General features: G+C 52.0%; 1 protein-coding gene across 1 annotated transcript in view; it reads right to left on the bottom strand.

Moving 5' to 3' along the window:
* Positions 1-510: 510 nt before the first annotated feature.
* Positions 511-23,076, bottom strand: part of KIF6 (kinesin family member 6) — a 417,940-nt gene continuing 395,374 nt past the window's right edge. The window contains exons 17-21 of the mRNA XM_052648206.1: positions 16,645-16,729; positions 15,344-15,479; positions 10,554-10,654; positions 2,612-2,701; positions 511-673 (exon numbers count right to left, since the gene is read on the bottom strand). Of these exons, the coding sequence (XP_052504166.1) occupies positions 511-673; positions 2,612-2,701; positions 10,554-10,654; positions 15,344-15,479; positions 16,645-16,729 (575 nt within the window). The remainder of the gene's footprint in view (positions 674-2,611; positions 2,702-10,553; positions 10,655-15,343; positions 15,480-16,644; positions 16,730-23,076) is intronic.

Genomic DNA, 23,076 nt, shown 5'->3' with positions numbered 1-23,076 from the left:
AGGAAGTGGGGGAGGCCAGTGATGGAGGCCAGGCTGGGTCTTCTCTTTCTCTTTCAGCTCCTGACACACCGCATATTTCTTCTCTGACTGTTCCCATGTCCTCGGGCCTGGGCCTTCAAGTGGTGTTCACACCTACAACTCACTGGCAAGAACCAGGCTCCAACAGGAGAGTAAGATTTCGAGCTGGGGGTTGAACGAGTTCCAAACCGTCGGTCAGCCCTTCCTGTTTGGAGTGGGCAGACAGAGGGGAGCTGGCTCTGGGGACAGGCGACCAGACATCATCCTAAAGAGCTGGGGATGGAGGGATCCCCCCTGGGCTGGCCACCCCCTTGGCCCATCTCGGTGTGTCCGAGGCTGCCTTCTGGGGCTGTCTCCAGGAGGAGGCAGCGGTGGGCAATGTAGGAGGTGACTGCAAGGCCCTGCCCGAGGCTTTGGGAACCTGCGAAAGCTTCGTATTTCCTCAGCTCCCTGTTCCGGCTTTCCCCACGCAGCCCCTCCCCCTGCCCCAGCCTAGGGCCTGACCATGGCCTGGGCCCTGGAGGAGCTGCTGGGGAAGGGGCTCTTACCTGTCCTCTGCAGGATGTTCTGTCTGGCCTTGATGAAGGCCAGGATGTCGGAGTCTGTCTGGCTGTCCCCTGTGAGAGGGACGGACGACACTGGCCTCTCTGGGATGCTGGGGACAATGACACACCACACTTTACCATGCTTGACCTTTGGCCGTGGGATTCACCTTTCCAGGGCACTTTTCCATGCTCGTGGCTGGATCCGCTCTCACCCCCGCTTCTCTGCAGCCCCTGCAGCAAGCCGCCTGCACCCACGCGAGGCACATGGCGCCTGGTCTTTTGGGTCAAACGCTTCGTGGCTTCTCATCAGCCTTGGGATGAAATTTGGACTCGTCCCTGTGTGATCTAGGCTGCTCACTGCACTCCAGCCACCCTGTTTCTCTGATAGACCAGGCTCCTCCTGGCCTCTGGTCTGGCCTGCTCTGTCCCCAGACCTTCACACGGCTGCAGGAGCTTTCAGAACCTCCTCCATCCCCTCACACCCACCTCTCTCTGCCCCACCTCTAACTGACACAAACCAAGCCCATTCTAGGGTGGGCCTGCCTTCCTCAGCCCCCGGCTTAGGTGTTGTATCCTCTAGGACATGACCCCACTGCACCCCCACCCCCACCCCCATGGGAGGTGACTGCAAGGTCCTGCCTGAGGCTTTGGGAACCTGCAGAAGCTTCCTGCTTTCTCAGCTCCCTGTTGTTCCAGTTCCGCCCTGGCCTCCCCACCTTGGGCCTGACCATGATCTCGGCCCTGGAGGAGCCACTTAGCTAGCCCTTAGCTAGTTGTTCCTGAGACAGAGGTAACTCTTTCCCCTTCTCTCCTTAAAAACAGAACCATACACTATTTAGCCCAGCAAGTTGCCACATTCAGAATACTACATTTCCCAGCCTTCTTTGCAGCTATGTGTGGTCAGGTGACTGGATTGTGGCCAATAAGATTTGGAAGAAGTGAGATTTCTTTTCCCCTTTAAAAAGGGACAGATGCAAGACCCCTCTCCCTTCTCATTTTCCATCCAACCCCTAGACGTAAAATCCTCCTTGAGAAATTCAAACGAGGTGCTCTCCTGGCTCTGACAAGCATCCATCCTCACACCCGTCACTCCACACGACATGGACAGTATCCACTCCCTTAGGAGGTGGGGAGGATTGTATGTAGCAGAGGGTTGCTTATCGCCTCATGCAATATTTGGCGTTCTGACTGCAGCTCAGCGAGAAGAGCTAGAGCAGAGCTGGGGCAGGGAGGCGCGGGCTGCTCTGCAGTTGTGCCTTCCGTCCAGAGTGGGGGTGTAGGGGTGGAGTGGGGGGTGGTGGGGGGTGGAATTCACCCCTGGGCAGCCTGTGGAGAAGAACAGGGCCTGCTGGGTGAAGCAGGGCTTGCGGGTAGTCTAGTCAGAGAGCACTGGAGACACGCACTGGGGGTAGGGGCCGCATCAGCTTTGCTCAGCCTGAGGCCAGGCCTATCAACTCCATCCCTTCCCACCTGGGGACTCTGCGTGGGGCTGGTGGGCTACATGGAACTGCCCCTGGGCTGGCTCCTGTTCCTTTAGTGGCCCCAGGTACATCAATTTACAAGGACATGTGGGCTTCCTGGGTGGCGCTAGTGGTAAAGAAGCCGCCTGCCAGGGCAGGAGACATAAGAGACGCAGGTTCCATCCCTGGGTCGGGAAGATCCCCCGGAAGGAGGGCATGGCAACCCACACCAGTATTCTTGCGTGGAGAATCCCATGGACAGAGGAGCCTGTCGGGCTACAGTCCTTGGGGTCGCAAAGAGTCAGACATGACTGAAGCGACTTAGCATGCACGCACGCACGTGAAGCAACTCCGCCTGCATGGGGCCCCAGTGACTCTGGGGACACTTCCTCAGCTCTGGGAGTTGGCATCTGTGAGAGATTCCAGGGAATTCCTGGGATGCCAGGGTGGAGGCCTGCCCTGGGCTCCGTCTGTGAGGCCACTGCACTGAGGGGCTGCTGGGGTTGAGAGAAGCCAACTGGTGGTTTCAGCCCACTGCACCCATGGCAGGGCTGTCGCGGGAGTCAGAGGGGGAAGAAGGCCACAGACCTGTCCTCCGTGGGGGCACCAGGGCTGCTCTGCTCCAGGCTGTGCAGGAGGGGGCCAGGCGAGGGCAGGATCCTCCTGGCATACACATCGCTGTAAAGACAGATCAACAGGAGAAAAACGTATGGAAGGAGGTTTGCAGACGAGAAATCTAGAGTTTATAGTTCGGAGCTGTATGGATTGATTGAGAGTTTGTGCCTCCCGAAAACTCGTATGTGGGAACTGATTCCCCAGCGTGATGGTATCTGGAGGTGGGGCCCTTGTAAGGTAACTTGTTTGGATGAGATCATGAGGGTGGAGTCCCCAGCATAGGATTGGTGCCTTTATAAGAAGAGGAAGAGAAAGAAACCAGAGCTGTCCCTCTGCTGTGTGTGGTTTCTCTTATGGCGGCCCAATCTGACAGACGCCAAGACTCCTGTTACGGATGGTGGTCAGTCCGTTCAAGCTGCTATGACAGGATGCCATGGATGGGATGGCTTCGACTACAGGAATTTATTTCTCGCTGTTCTGGAGGCTGGAGTTCTGAGGTCAAGAGGTCTGCAAGGTCAGGTCAAGACTGCCGAATTCTTGTGTCCTCACATGGTAGAGAGAGAGAGCTCTCTGGCCTCTTTTCATCGGGGCACAAATCCTCTTCATGAGAGCCCCGCCTTCATGACCTAAAGACTCATCTCCAAATACAATCCCTTTGGAGGTCAGATGTCAACTTACGAATTTTTGGAGGACACATACAGTTTATAACATTCTGCCCCTGACCCCACTCCCCCCAGTTTATGTCCTTCTCATGTGAAATACATTCGTTTCACTCCACCAGCCCCCGGCTTGTGCCAGCATCAACGCTAAATCTCATCCACTGAGGTATCATCTAAATCAGATATGGGTGAGACTCAAAGAAGGATTCATCCTAAGGCAAAAATCCCTTGTTGGCTGTGAACCTGTGAGACCTGACAAGGCATGTGCTTCCAAAATGCAATGATGGGACAAAGCATAAGATAGACATTCCCATCCATTTTACCTTTTTCCTTCCAAAAGGGAGAAAGAGGAGAGAGGAAGGGGGTGACAGGTCCCACGCAAACCCAAAGCCTACAATGCAAACGTCACGGGATCTCAAGGTTTGAAAGGTCTTGACACTGTTTGGCTTGATGCTCTCTCTACCCTCCAGAACCACTAGGGGTGAAGGTCCTGTCTTCCAGACCCATGGGTGGAGTCCTTCATGGTTCTGCTAAGCGGCCCCACCTCCACATCTTTGGGCAGAGGCTGTCTGGCTTGTTGAAAGCAAGGCTATGCGACCCGCGCCCCCACCTACCACCCCTCCCCGCCCCCCCGCCGCCTTTTGAAACAGACGAGGCAGTTGTGATGATCTGTGAATTGCCTCTGTGCTCATTCTTTCCTTGACCTAAAGGCTACTGCCCATTCACATCGGATTAGCTCTATAGTCCGTCCTGTGAGATCGGAGAGGTCCACCAGCCTTCCTTTCTTCCTCTCATCTCCTCCCCTTCAGTTCAGTCTCACAGTTTTCCCTCTAGGAAGGCTGATGAAGCCTGGAATCCACACCCACACTGGTCTCCCAGCGTTCTCTTCTGAAACATTTCCTCGGTTTTTGCAATATAAATAGGCTGAGAATTTTCCAAATCTTTACATTCTTGTTCCTTTGTGTTTGATAATTCCATCTTCAAATCATTTCTCTCTTCTTCGATCTCAGCAGTCAGAAAGGGCCAGGGCCTCTCCTGCAACTCTTTGCTTAGAAATCTCCTCAGCTAAACATCTGGTTTTGTCACTTGGAAATTATTCCTTCTACAAAAGGCCAGAACGTGAACGTAGTTCAGTCAAGTTCTTTGCCTCTTTAGAACAAGATCACCTTTTCTTCAGTGTTCAGTAGCATGCTCCTCGTTTCTGAGACCTCACCAGAACGGTCTTTACCATCCTTATTTCTAACATTCTCTATATGGTTATTTTTTATTCTTTCAGAAGATGGACATGTTCTCCTCAGCTCTCCTCTTTCCTATCTTTCTTTCTTTCTTTTCTTGGCTGCACTCCATCTTCAGTTGGGTGCTCGGGCTTAGTCGCCCCACAGCATGGGAAATCTTAGCTCCCAGACCAGGGATCGAACCCACATCCCTTGCGTTGGAAGGCAGATTTTTAACCACTGGACCACCAGCAAAGTCCCTCCTCTTTCCTTTCTGAGCCCTCACCAGAACTGCCTTTGAAAGTCCATTCATGATGATCCTAGTGTCTTACAGCACGAGCTTCCAAACTCTTCCAAGCTTCTACTCATGACTTGCTTCCAAGCTGCTGCTGCATTTCTAGGTATTTGTTACGGTAACACCCTACGTCTTGTACTAATTTCTGACTCAGTCAGTTTGGGCTGCTATAGCAAAGCACCATAGACCAAACGGCTTGTAAACAATGGAAACTCATCATTTCTCTTGGCTTTGGGGCTGCGTGTCCGAGGTCAGGTGCTGGCATGGTTGTGTTCTGGTGAGAGCCTTCTTCTGGGTTTCAGACTGCTGACTTCTTGTGCTTTCACGAGGTACAAAGAGAGAGAGAGAGCTAGTTCTCTGAACCTTTTTCTTTTTAAGATTTCTTTTTTTTTTTTAACGTGGACCAGTTTAAAAGTCTTTATTGGTTACAATAGTGTTTCTGCTTTATGTTTGGTTTCTGGGTCCCAAGGCATTTGGGATCCTAGCTCCCTGACGAGGGGTTGAACCCACGCAGCCTGCGTTGGAAGGCCAGGTCCTAAGCACCAGACCAGGAGGGAAGTCCCTGGACTCCTCTTACAAGGCATAATCCCATTTTTGAGGGCCTCACCCTCATGACCAAATTACCTCCCAAAGGCCCCATCTCTTAATGCCATCTCACTGGGGATTAGCGTGTGATATGAATTTGGCGGGGGCACAAACATTCAGTCTATAATAGATGTTTACTCGTTAATTCTCATTGTCAGAGCATTGCATGTACCGCTGTGGACGCTGAACAAAGGCAACAATGATCACAGCTGTCATTTACAGACACCGGCTACACACAGGTCCTGGGAGGGCGCTCGGCAAACATCACCCCACTTAATCCTCTCGATAGCCTCCTCATCCCCATTATATAGTTGAGAAAAGCTGAGGCTTAGGAAGGTTAAAGAGATTCTAAAAGTTACCCAGCTGGTAAGTGGCAGTATCTGGATTTAATCACAACTCCGTGAAGCTTCAGAACTTGAGCTTTGTTTTCATTTTTGGCTGTGCTGGGCCTTCGTTGCTGTGTGTGGGCTTTCTCTAGTTGGGGTGAGCGGGGGCTCCTCTCCGGGTGTGGTACGCAGGCTTCTCATCGCAGTGGCTTCTTTGCTATAGAGCACTCGGCTCCAGGCAGGAGGGCTTGGCCAGTAGTCGAGGTTCCCGGGCTCTAGACTACAGGCTCAGTAGTTGCGGCACACGGGCTTAGTTGCCCTGCAGCACATGGGACCTTCCCAGCCTAGGGATCGAACCAGTGTCTCCTGCATTGGCAGGTGGAGTCCCAGCCACTTGTGCTTTATTAACCAGACTCAACTCTGGCATTCTGAGGACACATGTGAGACACACGGCTTGTTCCTGGCCACGTGGACCATCCTGGATGGCCCTGATTGACCGGCTCTGTGCTCCCTGAGTCAGGAGTCAGAGCCAGCAGCTCCTCAGATGCAGCTCTGCACGTTTAATGGATGCGGGCTCCTTGCCTTGGACCCTGGTTGGGAGACAGTGGAAACCAGCAGCACCCTAAGGAGGTGAAGAGATAAGCTGTCCGGAATGGCAGTGATGTGAGAGATCCCCTCCCTTGCTTTATGACGTCCTGCCTAGACCACAGAGTCAGAGCAGAACGAGGTCTGCAGAGTCACCTGGCCATAGCCCTCCTTTTCCCGATGGGGACTCGCAGGATGACTGGCAGTAGGGTTAGAGACAGGGCCTCTGGCTTTGCCCAGCCCACGTCATCAGCCCCAGGCTCTCCATGGGCCCGACAAGCTGCTGTTCCAGCCTTGAGCACTGCTTCCTCCCCAGCCCCAGCCTTCTCCCTTCTCCGTCTCAGCCAGTGGCAGGGTCTCTTACCCTGGGCCTGCATCTACTGGCTCAGGACTGTGGGTCCTACAAACAGGAAAGGAAACAGAGCCTAGGATTCCTTTTCACCCCCAGCATCTCAGAGACTGCACTGAGTCTGAGAGAGCGGGGTATCTGTGCTGTTTGGCCAGGGCTGGTGCAGGACCAGAGGTGGCCGCAAGGTGGCAGGCTCTGCACGCCTTTCTTTGGAGAACAGAGGCCGGCTTCCAGAGCTCCTTCTGAACAGTATCTGGGTGCAGCCTCAACACGGGAGGGAGAAAGGGCTTTCCATCCTGCAGGTGCTGCGATGACACCAGGCCGAGGTCAGTTTGGAGACTGTAGCAAGTCTTGCAAGATCCAGCCATTGGCATGCAAATGGCTCAGGAACTCAATGGTTTCCCAGATGAGATCCTGGAGAATGCTCACAGGTGCCAGCTGCTGAGAGTTGGGGGTGGGCGCAAGAGAGCAGAGCTGGACCTGGCAGAGCAAAGGGCGTGACCACACCAGAGCAGAGGGGGCATCCAGCATCCTCTGTGGGGGCCCAACCGCCCAGCCCGTTACCTCCAGCAGCTCATGCAGGAGGATGGTGCAGTATGGAGGCCGTAGCTCCAGGATCGGGGTGGGAGGCTGTGGGGTGGTTGGAGGGGAGGGATGGGGGTGGGTGGAGGGGAAGGACTCTTCCAGTCCCGAGGCTTCAGGAGCGTCCCAGGATGCCACAGCCTCTGAACCCTCAGGGTCATACCGCAGTGACCTTTGTCCTCTCTCCTGACCCTCCAGCCTTTGACAGTGAATTCATTTCTCACGCAGATGTGCTTTCTTGGAGAGACAGCAGGCCAGCCATCAGAGCTGATTATCTCTTTCTTCATAAGGATTAATTAGTATTATTAATAATGATCAGGCCTCCTGGGTTGCCCATCAGAGTGCTGTGAATTTAGTGTGATTGGTCCCTGGGGAAGGGATGAAGTCAGGCTTCTGTCAGAGCCTGAGAAGCAGAGGACCAGCCCCTGGGCTGCGGAGGGCCCATTGGGAGGAGCGGCCTCTCTGGGGCTCAGGGGAGACCAGCAGCTGGACTCCCGCTCCCCCGCTCCGGCAGCTTTCAACACTGAAAGCTGGGACACTCGTCTGTTCGTGGAAGGATAGTGACAGAGGGACCTGGGCACAGCTTATGGATGAGACAAGGCCATCCCAAAGGGGGATGCTGGCTTGCCTGAGGGCCCATAGCTCAGGAGAGCACCCTGGGTGAAAGTTTAAACTGAGGGGACTCCTTGCAGGGAACCCACGGTGAGCTTCGAGATCCAAGGCTCTGAACCTCAAGGTTTAGGATCCATGGTAAGCACACCCAGGGATCACGTTGGGATGGGTGTGTGCATACTCAGTTGCTTCAGCCCTGTCTGACTCCTTGCGACCCCATGGACTGTAGCCTGTCAGGCTCCTCTGTCCATGGGATTCTCCCAGCAAGAGTACTGGAGTGGTTGCCATGTCCTCCTCCAGGGGACCTTCCCCACCCAGGGATCACACCCGGGTCTCTTACCTCTCCTGCACTGGCAGGTGGGTTCTGGCACAACCTGGGAAGCCCTAAACTTGGGATACCCAACGAATATCCTGGAAGGCCAAGGCCAGATGGGCCATTCTTCTCAGACAAGGCAGAGGCCGGGGGAGGGTTCGAACAGTGTTTCCCGAGGAGATCCTAGGAGGCTTGCCCAGAGGCCGGGTCGTAGACCCAGTCCAGGGTGGACACTCTCTTAGAGGAGCTGGCAGTGGATGGACACAGGGACAGCAATGGCGAGTTGCCTGGGTGGAGGGGGAGGAGGGGCAGCAGCATCGGAGGGGAAGATGAGAAGAGGGAGGAAAAGAGTGTAGGATGGGGGAGGTCAGGGAAGGCGAGGAAGGGAGGGGAGGAGGGGAGGAAGGGAGGGAAGCAGTGAGCAGGAGGGAGGAGGCAGGGGGCAGTGGGAAGGACAAAGAGCTGCCAGCATGGAGCCTGGAGTAGGGCTGAAACTGCAGCTCTTTCATTGTTGTTTGTTTGGTTTTTTGTTTTTGGCCACAGCTCTTGTTAATCTCAGAATTCAGAGCATCACAGCAATGAATGATGTTGCCATTTCTCCATATCCTCACCGGCATTTGGTGGTATCTGTTTTATACATTTTATTCTAGCCATTCTTACAGGTGTGCAGTGATATCTGCTTGTTCCTTTAATTGTAATTTGCAATGATCTATGATGCATCCTGTCATACACTTATTTGCCATCTGTATATCTTCTTTGGTGAGTGGCTGTTCAGATCTTTTGCTGACATATATATATATATATATATATATATATAAATGTCATATACATATATATATATATATATATATATAAATGTCATATACATATATATATATATCAAACATTTTCTCCTAGCCTGTAGTTTATCTTTTCATTCTCTTAACAGTCTTTCATAGAGCAGCATTTTTTCATATTTATAAGGTCAAACTTCTCAATTTTTTTTTCTGTTGTGGGATCTAAACCGCCTTTTAAAACACCAGGGTAACCAAAGAAGACACACCTTGCCGGCTATTAGCCTGAGGCTTAAGAACTCACATTGGCCCAGGTTTCCTAAAGCTGGAATACAAGCCGAAGTGCTGGCCCTGAGGACCAGCTTAGGGGGTGTGAAGTCCAGAGAAAATGTCAGCGAGGTGGTGGACAGCTCAGTGGTTGGCTGCTTTAAGAACAGGTTTAAATTTTTCAAAAATTAAAAAAAAATTTTTTTTTGGCCACACCACTCAGCATGTGGTATCTTAGTTCCCTAAACATGGGGTATTGGACCCATACCCCCTAGAGTATAGCAGCCTGGTGTCTTAACCACGGGCGCAGGGAAAGTGTAGGTTTAGATTTAAAGAGAAGTTGCTAAGCTAGTCCAGAGTTTCCATGTACCCCACTTCCCATTTCCCTTATTGTACAATCTCACATTCAAGTGAGGCACATTGGTTGCAATGCTGATACATTGTTATTAACTATAGTCCTCTTATTTGGATTTTCTGAATTGTTCTTATCCAGTCCCCAGCCAGGACAGCACATTCCATTTGGCCATCACATCTCCTAGGGCTCCTCTTGTCTGTGATGGTTTCTCAGAATTTTCTTGCCTTTGATGCCCTTGGGCAGGTATTTTGTTGAATGCCCCTCACCTGGGACTTGTCTGACCTTTTCCTTATGATTCAATGGGCATTATGGGTTTTTGAAAAGAAGACCAGGAGGCAAAGTGCTGTTCTCTTCACAGCACTGAGGACACTGTCCGGCAACCCCATTCCTACCCCCTTTAAAAAGCTCTGTTTCACATTCTAGCGTGAGAGCTTGGCTCCCGTTCAGACCCAGTCAAGGATCGGGCCCTGGTGGCAGAGGTTGAGGCCCTGCTCCTGCTGGCCTGGCCACGACGCTAGCCGGCCTGTCTGAGGGATGGAGGCTGCACGAGGCAGGTGTCGTCTCCACCAGCTGCTCTGCGCCCCCTCCTGAGCCTGGGCAAGGGCACAGTCATCTGCCAGAGCTCCCTGGGTCCTGGCAGGCCGACTCCCCACTGCCTTCCGCCAACACCCCCCCAGGTCACCCCTCCTTCTCCCCTCTGCCAATCGTTACTTCCTACCCTGGGGTGGGACTGTGTCCACGGTCTGGCCAAGTTGCTCTTCTTGTCACTGTGGCAGCAGGTCCCCTGGCTGTCAGAGCCAGAGGGACAGGGCTGGGGGTGGGGAGGTTCTCCCACAAGCCTTGGTGAGAGCCACTGGCTTGAGTATCTCCAACTAATTTAACAGCGCAAGTCACTCGTTTTCCTGGGTCACGCAGCCTACAGAGAGACTTTTAGAGCAGCAAGACTGGGTTGGGAGAGAGAGGTGGGGCATCCCAACCTGTTGCAGGCTTCTCCCCTTACCTTTTGTTAGAGAGAAGCTGCGACCTTTCGTGCTGGGCTTCTGACATCTGGGGAAAGGGCTTCACGTGATTCGATGGAGTCACTGCTGGGGAGTTTACCTGCTGGTCCGGGAGAAAGTTGCGCAGTGTAAGTGTGAATCTAATGACATGGGAAACTGTCTTTGATGTATTTCTCAAGGGGAAAGAACTAGCTATAAAGGTTGGAATATACAACATGTATGGGGAAAAAGATAGGTCTAGGTGTGGGCATGGAGCATGCTGATGGGCGTGGAAACAGGCTCTCTGGATAGCAGGCTAAGGGGTGATGTTGGATTCATTCTGTGTGCTTTTCTCTGTTTTCTGAGTTTTCCAAATTGAGCCTGCATAGCTTTTTAAAAAATACAATTTAAAAAAATTATTTATTTTTGGCTGTGCTGGTTCTTCTTTACTGCCAGGGCCTTGTCTCCAGCCGCGGGGCGCAGGCTTCTCACTGTGCTGGCCTCTCTTGTTGCGGAGCACAGGCTCTGTCTGGGGCACGAGGGCTTCGAGAGCTGTGGCTTCCGGGCTCTGGAGCACACAGCCTGTGTTACTTCCCGAAGCTAAGAAAAGATGTGTCTACAATGTGATCTGACAGTGCTCCAGAAGTCCTTTCAGCTTTGCCTTCCCTTGTCGCAAAGAGATGCAAGAAGAGATAAGAAAGCCTTCTTCAGCGGTCAATGCAAAGAAATAGAGGAAAACAACAGAATGGGAAAGACTAGAGATCTCTTCAAGAAAATTAGAGATACCAAGGGAACACTTCATGCAAAGATGGGCTCGATAAAGGACAGAAATGGTGTGGACCTAACAGAAGCAGAAGATATTAAGAAGAGGTGGCAAGAATACACAGAAGAACTGTGCAAAAAGGATCTTCATGACCTGGATAATCACGATGGTGTGATCACTCATCTAGAGCCAGACATCCTGGAATGTGAAGTCAAGTGGGCCTTAGAAAGCATCACTATGAACAAAGCTAGTGGAGGTGATGGAATTCCAGTAGAGCTATTTCAAATCCTGAAAGATGATGCTGTGAAAGTGTTGCACTCAATATGCCAGCAAATTTGGAAAACTCAGCAGTGGCCACAGGACTGGAAAAGGTCAGTTTTCATTCCAATCCCAAAGAAAGGCAATGCCAAAGAATGCTCAAACTACTGCACAATTGCACTCATCTCATATGCTAGTAAAGTAATGCTCAAAATTCTCCAAGCCAGGCTTCAGCAATACGTGAACCATGAACTTCCTGATGTTCAAGCTGGTTTTAGAAATGGCAGAGGAACCAGAGATCAAATTGCCAACATCTGCTGGGTCATGGAAAAAGCAAGAGAATTCCAGAAAAACATTTATTTCTGCTTTATTGACTATGCCAAAGCCTTTGACTGTGTGGATCACAATAAACTGTGGAAAATTCTGAAAGAGATGGGAATACCAGACTACCTGACCTGCCTCTTGAGAAATCTGTATGTAGGCCAGGAAGCAACAGTTAGAACTGGACATGGAACAACAGACTGGTTCCAAATAGGAAAAGGAGTATGTCAAGGCTGTATATTGTCACCCTGCTTATTTAACTTCTATGCAGAGTACATCATGAGAAACGCTGGACTGGAAGAAACACAAGCTGAAATCAAGATTGCCGGGAGAAATATCAATAACCTCAGATATGCAGATGACACCACCCTTATGGCAGAAAGTGAAGAGGAACTAAAAAGCCTCTTGATGAAAGTGAAAGAGGAGAGTGAAAAAGTTGGCTTAAAGCTCGACATTCAGAAAACGAAGATCATGGCATCCGGTCCCATCACTCCATGGGAAACAGATGGGGAAACAGTTTCAGACTTTATTTTTGGGGGCTCCAAAATCACTGAGGATGGTGACTGCAGCCATGAAATTAAAAGATGCTTACTCCTTGGAGGAAAAGTTATGACCAACCTAGATAGCATATTCAAAAGCAGAGACATTACTTTGCCGACTAAGGTCCGTCTAGTCCAGGCTATGGTTTTTCCAGTGATCGTGTATGGATGTGAGAGTTGGACTGTGAAGAAGGCTGAGCGCCGAAGAATTGATGCTTTTGAACTGTGGTGTTGGAGAAGACTCTTGAGAGTCCCCTGGACTGCAAGGAGATCCAACCAGTCCATTCTAAAGGAGATCAGCCCTGGGATTTCTTTGGAAGGAATGATGCTAAAGCTGAAACTCCAGTACTTTGGCCACCTCATGCGAAGAGTTGACTCGTTGGAGAAGACTCTGATGCTGGGAGGGACTGGAGGCAGGAGAAGGGGACGACTGAGGATGAGATGGCTGGATGGCATCACTGACTCGATGGACGTGAATCTGAGTGAACTCTGGGAGTTGGTGATGGACAGGGAGGCCTGGTGTGTTGCGATTCATGGGGTCGCAAAGAGTTGGACACGACTGAGTGACTGAACTGAACTGAACTGAACTGAGAGTCAGGGGTGATGCGTTCAGCACTGTATGTGGGGGCAGCCGGGCCAGGGTCCTAGAGACCTTGTGTGTCTCCACACAGGTCTCCGGAGCAGCAATTAAACCTCAGCTGACCCGAGTCTTAGCAGAACGCCACCCCGCCCCTCCCGATTCTCCCAGAACAGGAGGGCGTGGGAGGCTGGTGAGCAGCTGCTGCCAGGCCACTTCCCCTGTGCCTCGCCGTCTCGCTCGGAGACCGTCGAGGGGCAGCTTCTCGTCACCTCCCACATTCTGATGAGGCTTATGGCTTCCTGCCCGTCCTACTCAGGCTTCTTCCTCAGGCTATGAAAAGGTGTCGTGGCTGCATGGAGCTGACTCCCCAGCTACACGAGACCCATTGCCCCTGCTGTGGTCACCTGGTCCCTTCTGCTTCTGGGACCTCCTGCAGGGTGGAAGGCCCCTGCAGCGACACTGTGGCTACCCTGGCTGTCACTGACCACGTGAGTAATAAACGGTCTGAAGCCACCAGCCTCGACGGGACTCTTCCTGGGTCACACAGAATGACCTACACAACTGTCCCGCGGCCAGATGCCCGTGGGCACCAGCAGGGGCTAACGGCCTCACCCACTGATGCCCTCACGAGGGAGGCTTCCTAACTAGAGAACAGACAGAACCCAAGGGGTACTGTGAGTGTGACCGGGAACCAGGGACATCTTTATCCTTCCTAACTTCCACCTGAAATTTAACATTTCTTTCAGTGATTAAATGTCGACAACAAACCACAGTAGTATGGGTGGTACCAGTGACTCTGTAACCAGTAGAGATTACGGTTATTTTCAGATCACATTACAGTTGGTGCAGAAATCTTGAAATATCTGTGTTCTACTTTGAAATTTTGGTAAGTATGGAACACTCCCCCAGATCTTACTAATTTGTGCATTTGTAAAACACCATACATATTATTATACCATAACTTTGCTGTTAAAATATTGCAATAACTGTACTTCCGTCTCATTGGTTTTATTTGTCATTGTGTGTATTTAATTTTATCCAAATAGGCTTCTGCACTGTCTGGTCACAGGTGGCAGTAACACACGGGTTATGGCTTGGTTGTGTCTTTGGGAAAATATCTTCCGCGCCTCTCAGCTTCCTCATCCTTAAAATGAAGTGAGCAGCCTGTGAGATGACCTTGAAGGGTTCTACCAGCCCCACGAGAGGTAGGATTATGTGTCTGTCATCTCCTTTGTTCCACACACCTGAGGGGAGGTCACATGGGGGCAGTTGGAACTGGGGGTTTGTACTAACATTTCTTAACAGGTTATTCTAGCCTTTATGATATCATAGAGTACTTCTAGGAATTTGTCTAGGAAATATGCAAAAACGTTTCTTCAAATACGTTTCCAGGGAACCAGTCCCCAAACAACCTAAACATTAAACAACAGGAGATTAAATATATTAAAACAGATCCATATGCTTGGACAGCGAGGGCCTTGGAATGATGTCATGGAATAACAACATGGAAGAGGTGGCAGGCTGGACAACTAGGTAGAAACAAAGGCATCTGTAATACTCCAAGACTAATATGGGCATTTCCCTGGTGGTCCAGTGGTTAAGAATCTGCCTTGCAGTGCAGGGTACACGGGTTCAATCCCTGGCCGGGGAACTAAGATCCCACGTGCCGTGGAGAAACTAAACCCACGCGCTATAGCTACTGAACCTGTGCAGCGCAACTAGAGTCCGTGCGCAGCAGCCAAGACCCCTCGGGTTGCAATTAAGACCCAGCACAGCCAAATAAATACACTCATATTTAAAAAGAAGGAAGATTTCTTTCTTAAAAAAAGACTAATATGATTCTATTTTTATAAAAGCATGTGGATGTATATGCATGAAAATATAAAACAATATAATCCAACATGTTATATCGATTATCCTTAAGTGGTGGGATTATGGTAATTTTACCTTGCATCTATGTTTGTAACATATATAAAATATATATATTATAACTGTAATAAAGAACCATCAAGTGTTGTCACTCCATCACAGGAAGCAATGGTGGCAAATCCCCCGGCTTTTGGGGAGCTGTGCACACCCCCACCCCCACCCCCACCTTTCCCTGGGTCAGGCACTAGCGAAGGAACAGTGAGACCTGGGCCACTCACGTTCCTTGTTACTACTGAGCACTCACTTCAGGAGGCAGGGGCTGAGAGTGCGTTTGGTGTGGGTCAAGGCCCCTCATTCTTTTCCCTCTGCACGCCACCCCCCAGGGGAGGGCTGCATGTTCAGCCCCTCCCTGGCTGCCTGCCAGTCCCCAGGCTGCAAGAGGAGGGCGGACTCTGGGGCAGCGAGGGGCACAGCGGCCAGTACCTGCAGGCTGGTTGCCTCCTTGGCCCACCAGGCTTCAAACTCTTTCTGCAGCTTCACCTTCGCTTTGTCCATAAGCAGCTGCAAATGCTCTATCTCCACCTTCAGGGCCTTCAGGCGCGCGAACATCGTTTTATATCTACAATGGAATCGGAGAAGGGGGAGGGAGGGAGGGTTCAAGACCAGGGCGAGCCTCAGAAGCCTGGCAGAATGGCCATGGTGCCTGAGGCCAGCGCACTGTGCTGGTGTGTGAGCCCAGAGCTGGGCATTTCTGTCCAGAGGGCCATGGGCTCCCCTAGAAGGCTGGCTATCATTACTGGGCACTGAAGGGCAGGCATTGTCATAGCCACTTGCTGTCTACAGACTCATTCAATCCTCTTCACCACCTTAGGACGAAGGTGCTATTATAACCATCTCCCCTTCACGGGTCTGGAACCTGAAACATGGAGAGGTTAAGGAACTTGGTCCTTAGCACAGAGCTAATAAACACAGGGGCCAGGGTTTGAACCCAGGTCACCCGGGGATGAGGGTAGGGTGAGACGGTCCACCTGGGGTACATGCCTAGCCAGCTCAGGGGTAGGTGGCTTGGGTAGCAATGACATCATTGCCCCCTGTGAGCAAGAAAAGTTTCTTATTTGGTTTCCCGCAAGCAAATCTCTCCAGGGCAGAGAAGATAGCCAACCTCTCTGCTGAATGCCTAAATGAAGAAATGAACCGAGATGCTTGATCAGTAAGGACCACAGGACTGTTTATGCTTCAGGCTCCCCGCTCTGCAGCTTAAATCATTCTGGGGCCCTCAGTGGCTGCAGTAGGGTCTGATGTTCTCCGTCACCCTGCAGGTACCGAGGCTCAGGAGAGGAGCGAGGCGGAGGCCCTCTATGGTCATACTCCCGGGCTCCCCTAGAGGGCAGCAGCAGACAAGACTAGCTGCTTCCGGGGCTGCAGCCCGGGCCCCAGGCTGCAGAGGCTGCATGGCGCAGATGGCGACCAGCTCTCCCTGCCCGAGTCAGGGATCCTGGCTCTGGAGCCTGGCTGGGCCTTCTATTCCCCACTCCAGCCTCACCCTGCCACGGCTGGCTTCCTGCACCTCACGACTGCCTGATGAAAGGTGGCGCCTCCTCCAGCTAATTTAAGACCCCCTTCTCAGAGGAGCTGCAGGGCTGGGTCGGCGGGGTAGGGGTGGTGGCCCCCTGCCCTGCCCCACAGCTCCAGGTGGTCCTGAGAGTCCTCTAGGGGTAGGGGTGGGGGTGGGGGTGGGGGTGGGGGGCAGGGATCAAGGTGTGTGCGGCGAAAGGAAGGGGCACCTTCTCTTCTCTTCCTCCAGCTGTGATCGCAGCTTCTCTTCCAGCTGGTCTGGCATTGAGGGCACGGGGGTGTTTTCTGAGATACCTGGAGAAGGGAGATGCTGATAGCTCACTCCAGCGAGGAAGAAAGGGTAAGTGTGATGTTTAGAGCAGATGATAGAGTCATCGTGCCTCCCAAGGTGAGAGGAGACCCTGTGAGTCCCCGTAGGGTCTCTGGATGGGAGCTTGCTTCACCCGCCTCCTCTGGGTGGCAGCCTCTGCTCGGCCGAAAGGCCCCCGAGGAGGCTTCCCTGATCATGCTTTGGACATAAATCCACAGTCCAAAGCCTGTCACTGGAAGGCAGTTCTTCCTTATGTCACTATCAGTCCTTTCCCCATGGGCTTCCCTCATTCCTTCTTGAGTCATCAGTGAAGATGCAAAAGAGCATTCCCCCCTCTTGATACAGAGCCCTTTGTAAACAATGAAGGCATCACTAAAATGGCTCACATCTCACTTTGCACCACCTAAGGTGCCGAATTCTCCAGCCTTAAACCATGTGCCCCACTTTTGACTTCCCCCTAAAACACTGCTTCTAAGCCTGATTAACCCAATATGCACCTGGGGCTGAGACCCATGCTCAGATGCCCTGTCCTGCGGGCAGCGTGACAGGACCTGTGCAAGTCCTAGGTGAGGGCTGCTACCCAGACGTGCCAGCCGCTGCTGCTGGTTGCCAGGTTGCCCACTCTGGGTGCTACGGGCTTGTCTGGAGCCTGTCTTTCCATAGCCTGGTTGTTGGGATCTGTCTATCCTCCCAGGAGGCTTTTGGTGGTTGTATGGCATGTCTCACTCAGAAGGCATCTTAGAAGTCACGCAGCCCCACTTTCTGCTCCTTGGACAGAAGTACCATGGGCCAGGTACTTAATGGACATGATCAGACAATTGCTCCCATTTTACAGATAAGGACATGGAGGTTCAAAGAGGTCAACCTGCCCAAGGCCACACAGCTAACCAGAGCAGCTTGGATCTAAATCCAGGTTTGTTTAGTTGCAAAGGCTTTGGAATCAGAAATTGCTTCGATGGCGTTTTTGAGGATGGTCAACTGCTTTCTGCCACGGTATTGCCAGGCATTGGGCTCACTGCTTTGCGTGAGGGCACAATTCATTGAGGGCAGCTCTGTTTCCTCTTTTTTTTTTTTTTTCTTTATGTTTCCTCTTAATTGGAGCTGAGACCTGCCACACTAACTTCTTCTTTTCACCTCAACTTTGGACCTTTGGAGCAGCACAGTACGTCCTCTTTAATCTGAAGATTCTTTAAATATTTTAACAGCAACCACCACAACAAACTGTCACATCTGTCTGGAGCTTTATTCTCAGGCTGACTCTGCCCAAGTCCCTCATCTTAGGGCTCAGTGACATGGTGACCTTCTAACTGATCGTAAGTATGGAGAGTCTGCATCTGGACATCATATTCCAGATAGGTCCAGGAGAGGCAGGGTAGAGGACAGGTTTCCTAGCTTTGAAAAATTCATGTTCAATATCTCTATGGGAGGTGAATTACAAGCACTGATCATTACTGAGTGTCTCCTATATTCCAGATCCTACCAAGTCCTACTAGGCACTGGGTTAGATGCTCTATTCACCTGATTGCTAATTCTCAAAATAACCCAGCAGGCAGGAGAGGCATTACCAGCTCATCACAGTTAAGAGTCTGAGGCTCAGGGAGATCAGTAACTAACTCTAAGTCACTCAGCTAACAAGTGGTAGAGCTGGGATTTGAACCCAGTTTCTCCGGTTCTAAAGCGCTAAATGCTTAATACCAGGCAACACCCAGCACTGCTTTTGTGTTTCAGCAGTGTGGACCTTGTCATGATCATGGCAGCTCGTCACTGTCTTCTATTAATCTTGTAGTCGGTTGACACACGTTCCTATTTTTATGAGGGGTTGTCAAAATGCATTCTGTTTCACTGCGACTGTCCTTTGGATTCCAAATGCAACATTTCCCATTTATCAGGGGTTTAGCCTGCTGAGGGATCCTCATTCTGGCATGCCTCTATTCTTTTCCTTTTGGTTGCTTTTTATGTTGCTATCTAACTCACTGACAAATATGCTAAGCGGATTGGGATTCTTTTCTTTATCTGCTGGGCACCTGTTTCTCTCTCCCTTGTTTCAAGGGTCACCTGTTACTTGTTAACTGGCTGAGCAAGCGTCTCACTCCATAGACACCATAGACCTCCCAGTGGAAGGCTGTGCTGTCCCCCAAGCCGGTGCATCTTAGTGGCCCTAATGATCCAGACAGCCCATCCTAGTCGCCGTGGGTCCCCCAGACCCAGGTAGCGCAAGTCCCCGGGGGCAGGGACTGGTCCCTCTGCTCTTCGTTCAGACTCCATGTCCAAGGTGCCCTCAGCGCCCACAGTGCTCATGGGCCCTGTCCTCTCCGGGGAAAGTCAGGCAGTACCTCAACACCAAGCTGATAACTATGGGACTTGAAATGTGAATATTTCCTTTCCTAACAGTTTCAGCAATGGGCACATGTATCTCTGAGTCTGTTTAAAAAAAAATAGCTGTGACTCTTCTGCTTCCTTTTAACACTTTTTGACCCAGACCAAGGAACTCCTTGAGGGACGCAGTGAAGACCCTGCTCTGGGGGAAGTGAAAGTGTGAAAGTGAAAGCCACTAGGTTGCGTCTGACTCTTTGTGACCCCGTGGACTATACAGTCCATGGAATTCTCTAGGCCAGAATGCTGGAGTGGGTGGCCTTTTCCTTCTCCAGGGGGATCTTCCCAACCCAGGGGTTGAACCCAGGTCTCCCTCACTGCAGGTGGATTCTTCACCAGCTGAGCCACCTGAGGCCAGATCATGCTGGACTCCAAAGGGCCTGGTGGGGATGTTGGCTTTGTGGGAACTGAGAGGCTGGGGGCTGCTGAGGAGAGGCAATGGCGTGATCTGTTCCTTTGATGGCCAAGCCAAGCAGTTGATGTGCCGGTTAAGACAAAACTGCTGCGGACAGAATAGTTAATGTGAGGTGGCGCCAGGGTGGTGAAAGGATCTGGGAAAGAAACCTGGGACTCGGGGACTCGGGCAGCCGGAATGAGGGCACAGTGTACCCCCAAGACACAAGCCATCCGTGTTGCCATGGCAACCAAAGGGGCCTCTCTGCCAAAGTGATGTTTGCTGAGTGAAATGCATTGTAACCCCACGAGGAGACGGCCCCTGGCTACTTCTGCTGCTTCCTGAGGCTTGGCTTATCAGCAGTCTCTCAAGAGAAAGAAGGGCTGGGAGCTCAATGGGAACCAGACAAAGCGGCTGAGCAGGAACAGAGGCAGAGGGAGCAAGTAAAGGGCAGTTGGGCTTCATGGGTCTCCATGCCCACTGGGCCTGCGGCCAGCGACAGGGCCTCTGGTCACCTGACAGTCACCTCTTTTCAAGCGCAGGCCCCTGGCTGGGATGGGAGCACAGGAGGTCACAGCCCTGGGGGGCCCAGGAGGTCGCACTGTGGGCAGCCAGCCCCCAAACGACACACAAGAGAAGAAGGAGGGCTTAATTTCAGCGGCCGTGGGTCTGAATGTCACATAGGGAGGAAGCCCCCGAGCCTCACAGAGTAACTGGAACTTCAAGCGGGGCCTGCACGGTCCCGAGGTGACCCTTCCTCTGATGAGTCAGGTGTTTGGGAATCAGCAGCATAAGATAAGAGCAGCACTGGGGGGGGAAGGCCAGCCTCCTGCGCGTCTGCTCACACCTGGAGTGATTTTGGGGGCACTGGAAAGATCACCTCCCTGCACCCTACACACACACACACACCCCACAACTCTCCTACAGTCAGTCCATGTCTGAAATGTGTGAATCTCATTTCTTTTGTTCATGGGCGCTTTACCTGGCGTTAACCTGGGGATCACCTAAGGAGCCTGTAAAAGCAAGAGACCGCTGGGCCCAACCCCAGACACATGGCATTAGGATTTGACGGCAGATGCCCCTGTGATTCGACGCTCACCCTTCATTAAGAAACTGCTCAAGGGACTTCTCTGGCAGGCCAGTGGTTAAGATTTCACCTTCCAACGCAGGGCGTGCGGGTTAAACCCCTCCTTAGGGCGCTAAGACCCCACATGCCTTGTGGCCAAAAAGCCAAAAACATAAAACAGAAACAGTATTGTAACAAATTCAATAAAGACTTTTAAAACAGTCCACATCAAAAGAGTCTTAAAAAAAAAAAAGAAACCGCTCAAGGCTCTATATCCAGTTTCAAGGCAAGTACTTCATGTGGGAGTCACCGAGGATGCCAGACCTGCAGGGGGTTCAGGTAAGATGTTCTACGGGGGCCTGAATAGCAAGTTACCCCCCACCCACCTTCCAGATCTCTGGAAGCCACTGTGGGGCGAAAGGACTCAGGGCTTTGCAGCAAGAAGTCACGGTCTCTGTGGGGCTGGAGCCGCCTGCACTTGGCCCTTGCTGGTGGAGGATAAAATCTGAACACATGGCTCCCTGTGGCTCTTCTATAGTAGCTCCCATAACAGACTGGGAAACTGAGTTCTGACATGGGTAGAGACCTTCCCTGGGTTCACACCACTGGTAAAAGGAGCCGGAGTCAGGACCCTGCTCTGCCTGACTTAAAAGCTGGTGCTTCTTCCTCTGCAAGTGACCTGCGCAGTGAAGGCTGCCACAGGGCAGATCACTGAAGTCTGTATTGACTCGCCCTTGGTATTTGCAAGTGATGCTCTTTTGTGCAAATGCCTTTCTGATGTGGGGCTCGGGGGCTGAGAGAAAGCCTCGGTCTCTCCCCTGTGTGCTGGCCTGTATGGACTGTCCTTTCCTAACCAAACCCACCACCTGCACCCTGATCCCACTAGGCATTTGCAGCTCACCCGCTGGGTGTGAGGAAAGGTCTCATCCACATTACCCACTGAGTAATTACCCACTGGGGTGCCTGAGGTCGGCCCCCAGAACACTCCGAGCCAGCCTGCTTATCTCCTTAACTGTCTGCTAGGAGTCTCAAGGAAGGCAGGATTGACATTTCCAGCCAGGTACAACCGAGAGTCCCTTGGACTGCAAGGAGATCCAACCAGTCCATCCTAAAGGAAATCAGTCCTGAATATTCATTGGAACGACTGATGCTGAAGCTGACACTCCAATACTTTGGCCACCTGATGCGAAGAGCTGACTCATTTGAAAAGACCCTGATGCTGGGAAAGATTGAAGGCAGGAAGAGAAGGAGACGACAGAGGATGAGATGGTTGGATGGCATCACTGACTTGATGGACATAAGTCTGAGTAAGCTCCCGGAGCTGGTGATGGAGAGGGAGGCCTGGCATGCTGTAGTCCATGGGGTCGCAAAGAGCTGGACACGACTAGTAACTGAACTGAACTGAACCACCAAAAGGGGCCCTGTGGGCTCCAGGGAGCAAGGCCAGGGCCCTGTGTGGAGGAGGCTGTGGATTACGTGGCTCTCCCGTGGCAGACGAGACATCAGAGCCACGGAAACATTCTGGCTGGTGGCCTCAGCTATCTGACTCAGGGTCTGCTTCCCATATACCCACTCTGGGCCTCCTTGGGCTAGACTGTCTCGCAGAACCCAGGTTGCCCAGCCCCATCCCCTTCCAGAAGTCAGCGTGTCTATTCTCCCGAAGATGGATGATGTCAGTAGGCTCAATGACCACGAGGGTCAGCAGCTCAGAGGCAAAGACTCTGGCTTCCCCATCAGATCATTTCCTGTTTAATGGCTCAAGTGAATCACCAACTGGAGTGATCACAGGCTGCCGGGCGCTCGGCACCCCCATCTGTCTTGGTGCTGGTTTTGCGTAACGCCATTGCTGCCCGTGGCTGGCTCAGACTCAGAGGTGTGATGAATACCCTGCAGACCCAGGGCTGTGGCAGATCATTTCTCTGGCCCCAACTCATCACCGACATCTTCCCCACAGGGAGAATGGGGAGATTTCCAAGAGCACAGATGGCCATAGTGAAAGGGAAAGTGTCAGTCACTCAGTCATGTCTGACTCTTTGAAACCCCAGGGACTGTAGCCTGTCAGGTTCCTCTGTCCATGGAATTCTCCAGGCCAGAAAACTGGAGTGGGTTGCCATTCCCTTCATATGGTCAATAGTACAATCAAGATCCTTCCTCGCCTGTCTGAAGCACGGACCCTGCTCCATGCTTGAAGGCCGGCCACATCCCTTCCTGCCTGAGTCACCCCCTCTGCGTCCACTTTGGGCCTCTCTGCCACAATCAGGCCGCTGGGATGGGGGCTTCTCTCCTTCCACATTGCTCCCCTCACTGCATTCCTGGAGGAGGATGCAGCCTGCACTGAGGGTCAGTGTGGACTGGCAAGCAGTACAAGGGGGACCCCAAAAGCACCCTGTGTTCACAGGAAGGTGTGTCTGGTCTCCTCACTCACTTCCCGACCACAATCACCTCTGATCAAACTGGAGCTCTCTCCTCCTTCTGTCTCTCCACAGTCCTTCCTGCTG

This window comes from Budorcas taxicolor, chromosome 11, assembly GCF_023091745.1.
Source record: "Budorcas taxicolor isolate Tak-1 chromosome 11, Takin1.1, whole genome shotgun sequence".
In the NCBI taxonomy this organism is placed as follows: domain Eukaryota; kingdom Metazoa; phylum Chordata; class Mammalia; order Artiodactyla; family Bovidae; genus Budorcas; species Budorcas taxicolor.
The sequence above is the reverse complement of the archived record's forward strand: the minus strand, read 5'-3'. Positions and strand labels throughout refer to the sequence as shown.